This window comes from Myiozetetes cayanensis, unplaced genomic scaffold, assembly GCF_022539395.1.
Source record: "Myiozetetes cayanensis isolate MyiCay16 unplaced genomic scaffold, myiCay2020 scf5-8, whole genome shotgun sequence".
NCBI classification, from domain to species: Eukaryota; Metazoa; Chordata; class Aves; order Passeriformes; family Tyrannidae; genus Myiozetetes; species Myiozetetes cayanensis.
In genome coordinates, this window is record NW_026087742.1 from 87044285 (window position 1) to 87056654 (window position 12370).

Genomic DNA, 12370 nt, shown 5'->3' on the forward strand with positions numbered 1-12370 from the left:
GAATGGCAACATTTTCCTTCCTTTTTTGCTGGGGAGAAAGGCAAGCCTATGGTTTGTTTATCTGAACCATGAGCTTAACCATGAGATTCTTCCTCTCCTGCCCACAACTGGAACATGCTCCTGTCTACACTCTAATCTGCCAAAGGCTTTCAAGTTTTACAATCAATTTATACTTGTCTTACACTGTGTTCTCTTACAAGAGGTGATTTTAGAATCTAATATTTTAAAATTAAGTAAAGGAAGTGTTTTTGAAATAATATGCCTCCTTGTTTCAAGTAGTAAAAACCCCATATAAAATGATTGTGTGTGGGACTCTTCAAAACAGCGCAGTCATTTATACTTCAATACTCTTCAGCCCACTGTTCAATAAGGAAAGTGATACAATGACATGAAGGCATTTCAATATGGGTTTTTTGAGCTCCCATTTAGAGTCTCAATATATTAAACTCTTCTTTTAGGTTTGGCATGGGTTCTTGCTCTTAAGATTTACATGGCTAAAATGTCCAATTCAAGGATGTCCAATTAGGCAAGGTCTGTTTCCCAAATGCAGTTTCTCCATTAGGGTTCAGCCCATAATGGCACAGCACTTTAATAGTGTGTGTAATGAGAAGAAAAATATAATGCTGTTGTCAATGTTAAACAGATGATTTACATACTTTTATGTACAGACAATATATATACTGTCATGTGACTTTTTTTGATTAATACATTTTAAAAAACAAACCTGAGATAATTTTGTTCATACAGAAGACAGCAAAAACGTGCATAAAAGGAAGAGTTCTTCTTGATAGCTATTCCATCATAATGATATCTAGAAAATTAAAAAAAGATCAACTGACAACCATACGATTTTCATCAAGTCATCATATAATTAATAATCCTCCTTCGAAAGCAGATCATTCTATTTAACCAAGGAAAGACTAAGTAAAAAACCCCTTATGCTTTTTTTTTTTTTAAATTCCGTTGAATATTTATTTTCCCCAACAGAAAAAAAATTACATAAACTATTTACAAACTCTATTTAGCAGTTTTCGCCCTGGAATGACACTTTCTTCTAAATGAAAAAATATTAAGCCAGTGAATAGGATGCAACAGATTTGTACAGGACAGTTAGTGAAGTCAGGGGCCAGGGTCTCAGCAGACAGAGGTCTTCATATACCTATGGAAGTTGAAGGACTTAGTGCAGCTGTTTCCTGGCCATGCACAGTAGCTTGAGGACTAGATGGCCCATCAGTGGTCATGGCAAGCTAAAACTCAGTAAACCTGCCAGACCTTCTCTAAGGTTTATCCTGAGCTCAGTGAGCAATGGAGTCACCACCTCTGCTACCAAGGTGCCTTCAACTGGCTCTTCCCAGATTGGGCTACCATGAAGCCAAGGGAGAAGTGCCGTGGTTTGGGGCCACCAGCAGCCAGGAAAGGGTAACCTTCTGCTGATGGAGAGAGCTTGGAGGCTGGGGGCTACCAAACACCATCCCAAATCCTGCCTACTATGAGGAGAAGCCTGGGAGTGTCTGCGGTGAGGCACTCCCAAATTAAAGGATCTCTTGGCTCAAGCTGATAGCAAGTCCAGACTAGTGGAGAAAAGCTCCAGATCAAGTAAGGGCATGTTGTCCTCAGAGCCTGTACTTGACAGCTACACAAAATGCTTGTAAAATTTCTCTATTTCACAGCTACACAAAATGCTTGTAAAATTTCTCTATTTCAGTATCCTTAAAACATCCCCTTTCCCAGTCTGGATGTTCAGAATGTGATTATAAGTTTGGATACAAAAGAGCATCAAACTCTCTGTGCTCTAGAAGAAGAGAGGAAAGGGAAAAGAAAGGAGAGGTAGGAGGAGGATCTGAAATTTTCTGATTTAAATGGTGTGAAACTGTTTACAGCATTTCAGCTGACCACCAATATGTGCTGAGTAACTCCACGGATATGTGCAAGATGAAAAACACAACACGGACATCAGTCATGCCCCCCGTGCATCTCAGAAACAGGCTTTCCTGGCCTTGAGACCCAGTGTCTCAGGAGCTCTGAGTAAGGTTGTGATACCTAGCAGATACCTCATGCAAACCATGCTGTTAATAGCCAGTACAAATCAGAGTAATAATTTTCTTTTAAAGCAGTCTGGCCTGGAATTCATGCCCTACCAAAGGAGATCCGATGTGGTGGTTTTCATGGAATTAACTCTATTTTAACATCCTTGGTGACACCATAAATCACTCTGGATCTTGTGATGTGTTACAGACTTGCAACCAACAGTTAAGCTGCTATATTGCAGTGCTGGGACTGAAAAGTCAACCACTTTAAAATTTTATTAGAACAGTTAGAAGCAACATTTTCAAAGAAAGGACATAAAACCAGTACCTGATACTCCCTGCTGTGGTCCGCTTTCTTGTCACCAGACCTGGGAAAACTAACTGAATAAGCTGTAAAGGCAAACACAAAATTAGAGGTACTTCGCAAATTCATTCTAAAACACAAAAATGTATATGCCTCCATTTTTTTGTCTTTATCACTTTGTTTGCTTTCCATCATTTGCAAGCTAATACCTGTTCTTACATACCTCTCAAATGGTAACTCTTGAACAGAGCTCAATCAGGCTTTTGTGGATCGACGGCTAAGTAATTTAAAGGGATTACCTTAAGGTCAGGCTCCACAGTGTAATTAGATATTGTCAGGTTAATAATCCACTTCACTATGATTATTCTGCATGAGCTGTCCTGTGAAGACAGAGACTAACCCAGGACACCTGGAACTAACATTCCCTATATAGCAGGAATAGAGGATCCAGTACTCCATGTTAGTGAGGAGTGACAAGAGTGTCCATTCAGCAGCACACAGCTTGGACTCTGTGCAGAGTATGTGTTGCTGGTCCAAAGGCCTGATAAAGGACAGATTTCCCCAACTCACAGTAACATGCACCTCCAGTTTCAACAGCGGTCCTGTTCTTTGCATGTTTCTGCATACATCTACACCAGCTGCTCCCTTTCTCAAGCTGATAGTTTAGCATAATCTCATTTTCCTCAAAGGGCAGCCTATGAAACTGGTACTTCTGTGGCACAAGACACACACCTCCTCCCCTTGCCTCTTCTACAGAGACAGCAGTATATTTAAGTAGAGGGACAGGGCAGATGAGATTAGTAGTGTATTCAGTCACCACAGTTTGATTCACATGGGGCTTGACTGCAAAAGCCCTCACAGTCCACATGTATGTAGCGCTGTCAGGTTACTACAGCTTGGTGAATTATTAATAGCTCAGCCCATTAGCAAGGCTGGGGTAACTGATTACATGTGCACCTTCAGTTTAAATCAGGCTGCTGGAGTTCCTGGCCTCCTCAGCTTCTTGCTGCATGGTCCTTTCTCATGCTGCAGAAGGACAGACCATTTCAAGCCACTGGGGAGATGCACCCCAGCTTGCTCATTTGGGATGTGTTAACTTGCACCACAATGCACTGGGTCAGTTGAGGCTGTGAGCAAACAGTTGCAAGTACCAACCCATAGCAGCTCTGGCTCATCAGCTAAGCTGTCCTGCGTGACCAGACTCATGCTTCATCTGTGCCTGTCCCAACTTAAAAGTAAAATGCATTAATGTAAACCACAAGAAGGCTGGTAATCAGTCGTGCTGGAGTACCTGAGAGTGTACAGGCAGAATTAAATTAATCTCACCTATGTGGCTACAAGGCAGAGATATCTAAGCTAGTCACTGTAGACTCTGTAGTCAATGGAGAAAAACAGGCGGTTCTGAGGCACATATCATCTGAGCTGACTGAGATGACTCATTTAGTGTGAAAGGGAACATATGTACCTACTTATTTCTCTCCATTGGCTACCAAGAGATTTTTAAGGTGACCAGCTTTATGGCAGATGTCTACACTGAACCAGGCAAATTCTACCTATGGTCTTAGCTGATGACCCATTCAGCTATAGTAATAAATCACACTGGATCTCTCATTCAATTCTTAATTTTCAGTAAAAGTGATTTAACTTATCCAGTTAAAAACATAGATTCAACTGAATTGAGATAAATGATTCCTAAAATGAGGTTATCCACATAAATGAAATTGATTTGTTACAACTTGTACTTACATTATTTTGGGCTTGTATTAAAACAGTGCCTAGTAGCTCTTAGCGTGGGAACTAGTAAAATATTATCAGTTTTAAAAAAGTACTGAACAAAAAGTCTTGAGCAAAAAATAATCACACGGTTTTCTATCTTCCTTACTTAGTTAAAAAACGTTGAATAGCTATGTGTGTTTGTTGCAACTGGGATTTCTAAGTGGTAATTCCTCGATGGGTTGCATCAACCTCCACACAGTAGAAGAGTGGAAGTGTTAGAAGGAGATTCAGTTTTACATCTGTATTTATTTTGCTTGGATGTATCTGTGGTATGTTTGGAGCAAAATCTCCACAAGCATACTTTAGGGGGAAAGTATAAAATTATGTAACAATGGAAGGTATCTTTTAAGGACAGAAGAATCAATTTCTTGGGATGAGTTGTTTAACCCGCTGTTAAAAAGAGAAAGCTGGTAAAACTTTCTAAAATACATTGGCAAAGGAAATCTTTGCTAGTGTAACACACACCAGTTCCCCGAAGAAAATAAACTCCATCACAGACAACCCTCATTTCTCTAGTATAACTGCATCTACATGAGGGCTTACCAGAAATACATTAGAAAACACAAAAGCATAATACATTACATATTCATTCTTCTCTGTTACCTAATCTCGTTTGATATGAAGTGTGTATATTTGATGATCAAATTTTCTGTTTAGGCATCCCTGCTTATCTTGTATATCCTGTCTACTCTGTACCTTTCCAAAGGTGGATGGATGTACTTGAATCTTGAAATCTGGATTGCAGGTTTCAATATACAGTTCGTGTAGTAGCCGACAGGGTACTGTGCATCCTCCACACAAGTAGAAATTATCAGCTAGCCTTTAAAACAAAAACATCAATTGGTTTATATCAGAATTAGAAAAAAGAGTTGTTAGATTTTCAAGTTCTATTCTCTTTGTTTCCAAGGTGTAAGAGATGTCATGTGAGACTCTGCTATGAAATTAACTAGTTCTCATAAATTTTTAATTAAAAAATATAACTTTGTAATATTATAACATTAACAAAATACAGCCAGTATTAGCATTTCTCATATGTTTATCAAAAGATCTAACTTTGGTTTTCTAAACAGAAGGGTCTCCACTATACCAAAGACAATAACATGAGAATTTTTCCACCTAAATGTGTGATACGGTGATTTGGAACAGAAAGTACACAAACTGTAAAGGACCAAATTCTGTTTTCATACAACCTCATTAATTTTAGGACAAGTTTCTTAAGAGAATAGAATTTTAATTTACAGTTACTATGTAACAGAACTATCAGGACTGAAACATGTTTAGGTGTTTAAATACTCATCCTCTGGCCAAATCCCTGACTCATCCTCCTTATCAGAATGGCCATAGTCAAGTAAATGAAACTACATGTGTAAATAAGGTGAGGAAGACGTAAACTTGGTTACTGATTAGCCTAAGGTATTACCTTTACTAGGAAAAAAATGACTTTTAATTGTGAGATAATGCCAATGGTTTTGATGTCAGAAGATAATAGGCTGCAGTACAAATACAGGAGCAAAGCTGAAGCAAAGGAGCAGAGAGATTAATTTTCAAAGCCTGACACATTGTTTGCATGACAGTGGTTTCTTACTCTAACTGTGCTTCCATTCTACCAAATGATTTATGCATATTTAATTAATTAGTCAGCTGAATGCTAGTGCAGCACAGTGCCAGTTACTCACTGTGTCTTTACTGATAATCCAGTTGATTGGGAAAGAAGACTTTTCATATTCACTGGGTGAGACAAGCCAGCTGGATTTTAAATCAGCATCCTCTGTTTTATCAGTAGCCTGATTTCAGACAACCCAGTATTTATCTTTCTGAATTAGCTGTATTGGCAGTAGATAGCAGATAAGGTCTTCAGCAAACTGGCTTCTAGAACAGACTGAGCAAGATGATTGCTGTGCTGCCTGACAATGCCCACCTCAGCTTTTATTCATGCCTTCTCCTCTTCTTCCACTGAAGAAGGCTCTCTGCCTCCCCTAGACTGCCTTTTCCCCAGCAAAAGATCCCCAAATACCTCTCTTATACCTTTTTGGAGACCACCTTCTCACCCACCAACCCAAGAGGCTGGTACTGTCAAGCACCAGGGCTGAGCTGTGCTGGGCTCCCTGTCAGCTTCCCACCACCTCCAGCCCTACCACCCAACAGAAAAGGCTTCACTGAAAGACCTGAGCAGGAACCTGCATCTAAAATATGGGATCTGCTGCATTACTAGGGTATTTCCCGTCATCAGGCTAAAAGGTAAATGAAATTTATTCTAGATAAGAGTCCTCACTGAGCTCTGCCTCCCAGCAGGCAGAAATGTTGTTTCTTCTAAAGCAACCATCTCAAAACCCTTCACAATTAAGCAGTCCCACAGGAGATTAAAGCTCAGTCCAAACTCATCCTTAGTATAACACCAAAAGAGTCACTGGAAGTGCATCATAAATTAATTCATGCTTCAGTAGCTGGTTTCTGCCAATAGTTTTTCCTCAGCATTTAACTACTTAGAGACAAAGCATTTCAGAATTTCCTTTTGTGAATTTATCATCTATTAAACTGCCAGTCTTTTTCAAATAATAAGTTAAACATATTCTTAGTGATGACACATAATACAAGAATACTGCCTATCAGGAAAAAAAAATCCACACAGATTAGAGCACAGTGTTCATTTTCTTGCCTATTAGCCCTGAGATTTTCAAAACTCAAGGTTTTATGGCATCATCATAACAAAACTGGTAATAAAGACAAAAAAATCAGAAGAAAAGAGTGGTAAGGGAGAAAGATGGAGGTTAGACAAAAATCACATGGAGAAAGACCTCCTTCATTTATCTACTGTTCATCCACACTTTGTGTGTGGTTTATTATCTGATTGATTTTAGGACCTCACATGTTTTTTGGGGTTTGCCACCATTCTATTTGAACCCCTGGTAGGCAGGCCATTATACAGGTTGGCAAGTCTGCTGTTAAAGCATTTGTGGACCAAAATCTGGTTTGCTGTTGACAATGCACCAACTGTAAAATGAAGCTGAGCATTTAAAATTTTTCAAAACATGAAAAGGGGATTCAGAAGGTCATCATTATGAAAAAAAAATCAGTTCATCCTTTCAAGGATTGTTTATGATTCAGTTTTATGCTGTGTCTCAAACCTGTTGAATTAATGACCTTGCATGAATCTCTTCCTTCTGTCCTTTTAAAGTGGGAGGACTGGTGTCTATATCACAGTAAAAACACAGATGAGCTCCCACTGCTTAGGTATTACTGAGAGGTAGAATAAAATGTTTAAGGATTACTTGCTGAGAAGTTAGAAGTTTGTTTGTATGTGTTGTTACCGTTTCACACAAAGCTTCAACACTATTTACTAGCTGGACTCATCTGTGATTGGGGAAAGTAGAAAAGTACCCCTGGTTTCTGTTTGGCCGTCACATGGCAGGTGATGCTCTTCTCAAAGCATGAGAAAATGATGACAACCTTACTCCACCACAGAAAGCATCTCATTAAGGAGTTCAGCCATCACCTTTGTCTCAAGAAAGCATAACCTCAGAGAATGTCAAATGCTCAGCATCACTCTGAGTGAGTTCCAGTGTGCCACCAGCTTTGCAGCCTCGAAATCAGCCGTGGCGCGCTGTAAGAGCCCACCAGTCATGAGTGGTCCAGTCAGGGAGAGCCCTTGCCAGCTGCCCTGCAGCATCACACCAAGTGGGTGGCAGCCCAGGGGCCAGGTCCCGGCCAGTGGTGAGGCTGACACAAAATCCCCCTTGTCAAACCGCCTTTATATCAGAAAGGCTTGTGGCAGGAGAGGGGACTTCCAGGGAAGTTTCCTCGCTTTCCCGACATCGTTTATGCACTACAGTGATTAGGGGGCCCTTGCAGCAAACCAGACTCTTGCCCCGCGGAACGGCGAGAACCGCTAAAAGCGGGGCTCCTGCGCTCCCCGTGCCAGCCCACCCGGCAGGTCCTGCGAGCCTCCCGGTGAGGGGAGAGCCCAGCCGCGCCACCTCCCCGCTCCATTCCCCGCCACGGCCCGCCCGGGAGCGGGGCAGCGGGCATCACCCACCACTGGAGGACGGGCAGGTAGGTGAGGGAGGTGGGGCCGCAGTAAGCCATCTCGGCCGGCTCCGGCGCGGGCTGTGCGGGGCTCTTGGCCATTGGTGCGGGGCGGCGGGGCCGGGCCCGGCCGGTAACGGACGGCGGTAACGCCCGCCCCGCGCCCGCCCCGCGCCGCCCCCGCGCCCGCCGCGCACGCCCGGGCAGGGCTGGCCCCGCTGCCACCGCCGGCATCGCTGGCGTTCACCGGCATCCCTGGCGTTCACCGGCATCGCTGGCATTCACCGGCATCCCTGGCACCCGCCCCTTTGCCGCCAAATGGGAATTCATCCCATAGGAACTGCCGGTGAGAAAAGGAATTACGTGCAAATCGGAAAGAAGTGCGAATGGCCGATTGTGCGGCTCGACATCTGAATATCACCGTAGTGACAGGAGAAGGGGGAATGGCTTCAAACGGAAAGAGAGTGGGTTTAGATTACGTATTAGGAAAAAATTGTTTTCCTTTCTTTACTGTGAGGGTGGCGAAGCACTGAAACAGGTTGCACAGAGAAGTTGTGGATGCCCCATCCGTGGTAGGGACCAATGGATGCCCCATTGTTGGATGGGGCTTTGAGCAACATGGTCCAGTGGAAGGTGGCCCTGCCCATGCGGGGTGTTGGAACTGGGTGATCTTTAGGATCCCTTCGAACCCTGGCCATTCCATGATTCCATGATTCTACAGTCACAAGTACCATATTAATAGGTTTTGCACGCCTTTAAAATGTTACTTTCAGAGTTTTCACCAAGAATGCCATAACCTCCCATAATTCATAGAATCATAGAATCAACCAGGTTAGAAAAGACCTCCGAGATCATCAAGTCCAACCCTTGGTCCAACACCACCGTGGTTATTAGACTATACCACTAAGTGCCACATCCAGTCTCATCTTAAAAACCTTCAGGGACAGTGAATCCACCACCTCCCTGGGCAGCCCATTCCAATACCTGATTACCCTCTCTATAAAGAATTTCTTCCTAAAAGCCAACCTAAACCTCCCCTGGCAGAGTTTAAGACCATGCCCTCTTGTCCTACTGCTGGTTGCCTGGGACAAGAGACGAACTCCCACCTGGCTACAACCTCCTCTCAGGTAGTTGTAGAGAGTGATGAGGTCTCCCCTGAGCCTCCTCTTCTCCAGACTAAACAACCCCAGCTCCCTTAGCCTCTCCTCACAGGACTTGTGCTCAAGTCCCTTCACCAGCCTGGTTGCTCTTCTCTGGACCTGCTCCAGCACCTCAATGTCCTTCCTGAACTGACGGGCCCAGAACTGAACACAATACTCAAGGTGTGGCCTCACCAGCAGGGGAAGAATCACTGCCCTGGTCCTGCTGGCCACACATTCCTGGTATAGGCCAGGATACCATTGGCCTTCTTGGCCACCTGGGCACACTGCTGGCTCATGTTCAGCTTCCTGTCAATCCAGACTCCCAGATCCCTTTCCACCTGGCTGCTCTCCAGCCACTCTGTCCCCAGCCTGTAGCGCTGCAGGGGTTGTTGTGGCCAAAGTGCAGGACCCGGCACTTGGCCTTGTTGAACTTCATCCCGTTGGAATCAGCCCATCTCTCCAGCTTGTCTGGGTCCCTCTGAAGGAAATTGTTTAATTTCTCTTTGATGCAGATAGATGAAAGGTCTGTCTGCTCTGCTGAAACCCTGTAAGCACTTTTCCATTGTAAGTATCCACTATGCAAAATTAGCTTTGCTGCCATGTGACTGATGAACATAAATTATGCATGGCCGGAGCATCTAAAAGCTTACTAGTGGATGGCTTTGGGTTACATCAGAGCTCAGCTTCTCAGAAACTCCCACGGCTCCTTCCTGTTAATTAGGTTCCTGAAAGCCCATGTATGAGACAGACTGGCTTGCTTGCTTTGTTATGACAAGATGACCAAAGCCAACATGTTGGTAGGCAGCAGTACTGAAGTGGGAAGGACGAGGCGGGCACAGACAGGAGGAAAGGGAATTTATGGAAGAAGATTGCTGGTTTTCTAGTCCCTCAATGTAGCTTGCTTTTGAGGAGCAGCGCACACTGATGTCATGTATAATACATGTTGCTTTCAATCTGTGAAGCCTCACGCTGTGTTAAAAACCACATGGGAAGATGCTGTTCACTCAAGGGCCCCTAAACCAAAGTCTCTAAAATTATTTCTGCCCAAAGCACAGGTTAGTATATGCACTGTAACCAATACAATCTGTCACCAATATCTGTACTTAATAACCAATTGTGTAAGCTTCCCTCAGCAGTCACAGTTCTTGTTTTTTTATGTCTAGAGTCTACTGATCCCCTCTGTGGGACATTTAACTTACACAGCAGATACTCCTGCAAATACTGTAAAGTGAGAGCTTTCTCAGGTTAAACTAGCTGTTGTAAGGACTGGCAGCAGTGATATTGCAGCAACTGTAAGACTCGTGTGGTGTTATCATCACAGTACTTACAGAGCTTCCATGCTGGGTCTTGCAGCAGATATTGCCTGACACCCTCACGTCCAGTTCAGGTGTGCCTGTCCACACTGCACTGAGAGCAGTCTCCTCCACTTAATCTACCTGAGGAACAGGAAAACTCATCTCCAGTTTCCAACAACTGGCTTGTTTATGAGTTTGCATGTTCTTCTGAGTCCTGGTCATAGTTCTCAAGGGTCATGACCAACAACTGACTTTTTAGGACTATCTGAAACTCTACAGAGTTAGTAAAGCTCCCAAGGCCTGATGCCTGAGCAGGAAAAAAAGACCCAAAAAACATTTACAACTTATCTAAAACTGAAAAATGATAAATGGACTATTTCTGTGGTAACAGATTAAAGCAAAGGAAGTCACACAGATCAGAAAGTCCCTGGACTACACCTAATACTCAGAAAGGTCTCGATGAGAGGAAGCGAAAGCTGCACAAAAAACCTGTCCACTTACTGTCCATGGCTTGAGAAATATAAATTAGGTCACAGAACTTCTCTTGCCCAGTTTCCAGATAATGAGATAGATAGACCCGTGTGCTGTTCAAGTCTTCACACTACTTTTATTTGATTAGGCTCTTCCCATTTTTTTCAGAAAATGACTCTTTAACCTTTCAGATAATTCTAACACTTGCCCTTTTTTTTTTTTTTTTAGTGGGGGGGAGAAGGGGGCAGGGATAGAAGGGAGATTCTGACTTGAAATGCCAGGCTGTTAGTAGAATTTGATTGAAAACCTGAAGTCTGCTTCTTCAGTTTAATCCAGTCAGATTGGGCTGGGTGGATGTACATTAGGTCAAACTGTAGAAAGTCTTTATTCTTGCATAAGCTGAAGGTTGCAAAGGTCTTTACTGCTGTCATGGACATACTCCTTGTGCAAAATTAAAGAGTATTTAATGAACATGCACTTTGACTGAAAAAAAAAATTGCATCTAAAATTAGAAGTATGATTGAACTGATTAAAAGAGGTGCTAAAGAAGCTCCATTCCTCTGACTTTTACCCATAACTAGCACAAACTTAAACCAAACTCTGAGGTAACAGACATCTCCAAAACATTGTAAGGAGTGTCTTTAGCATAAAAGATTCAGATTACTGCCTTTGCTCAGCCCTCCATCCTATATTCAAGAGAGGATTTGGATACCTTGTGAGAGTTAGATGCCTTGTGAGGTAAACAGATCTTGCTGCTGACAGCTGTTTTGTAAAGGTAAATGCTGATGTGTCTCAGATATTTACAGTTTTTAAAAATAAGTGCTTTATAAGATTTTTAATACTTAAGCTAAAGTATGTATGAAACAGTCATGAAGGCAAGTGAATCCACTACAGCTTCCATCACTACCAGCAGCAATGAAAATATTTGACTGTAGTAAATTGTATGTTCCCCTAGAGTTGAAAAGACTTCTATGGTATTTATTTCATTTATTCTCATGTAGAAAGGAATGGGTAAAAGAGGTTGAAAAGTCAAATCAAAAAAACCAAAACTTTCCCTGACACCTGCCAAACCAAGGTCCTGGAGAAACATACCATTACATTTTCAATATGAAAAGTTAAAAGAAGAGTCCTGATGGACCAAAGTAAACATCCCTATTTGGGAAATGAATCAGTACATTTTGTTGGTTTGGCTTTTGGTTTTTTGTTTGTTTGTTTGTTTGCTTTGTTTTGTTTTTTTAATCTCTACTAGTTGACCTACCAGGGACAAAATTGGATATGTGTAAAGGTTTACTCTTTTTCCTTCCTTTAAGATCTGAATAATGCCAATGACCA

The 12370-nt window shown here is 42.4% G+C and overlaps 1 protein-coding gene across 1 annotated transcript in view; it reads right to left on the reverse strand.

Moving 5' to 3' along the window:
- Window positions 1–8232, reverse strand: part of RFX8 (regulatory factor X8) — a 33040-nt gene extending 24808 nt beyond the window's left edge. The window contains exons 1-4 of the mRNA XM_050332500.1: window positions 8141–8232; window positions 4804–4927; window positions 2356–2417; window positions 725–811 (exon numbers count right to left, since the gene is read on the reverse strand). Coding sequence (XP_050188457.1) covers window positions 725–811; window positions 2356–2417; window positions 4804–4927; window positions 8141–8232 — 365 coding nt within the window. The remainder of the gene's footprint in view (window positions 1–724; window positions 812–2355; window positions 2418–4803; window positions 4928–8140) is intronic.
- Between the last annotated feature and the right edge of the window lie 4138 nt (window positions 8233–12370).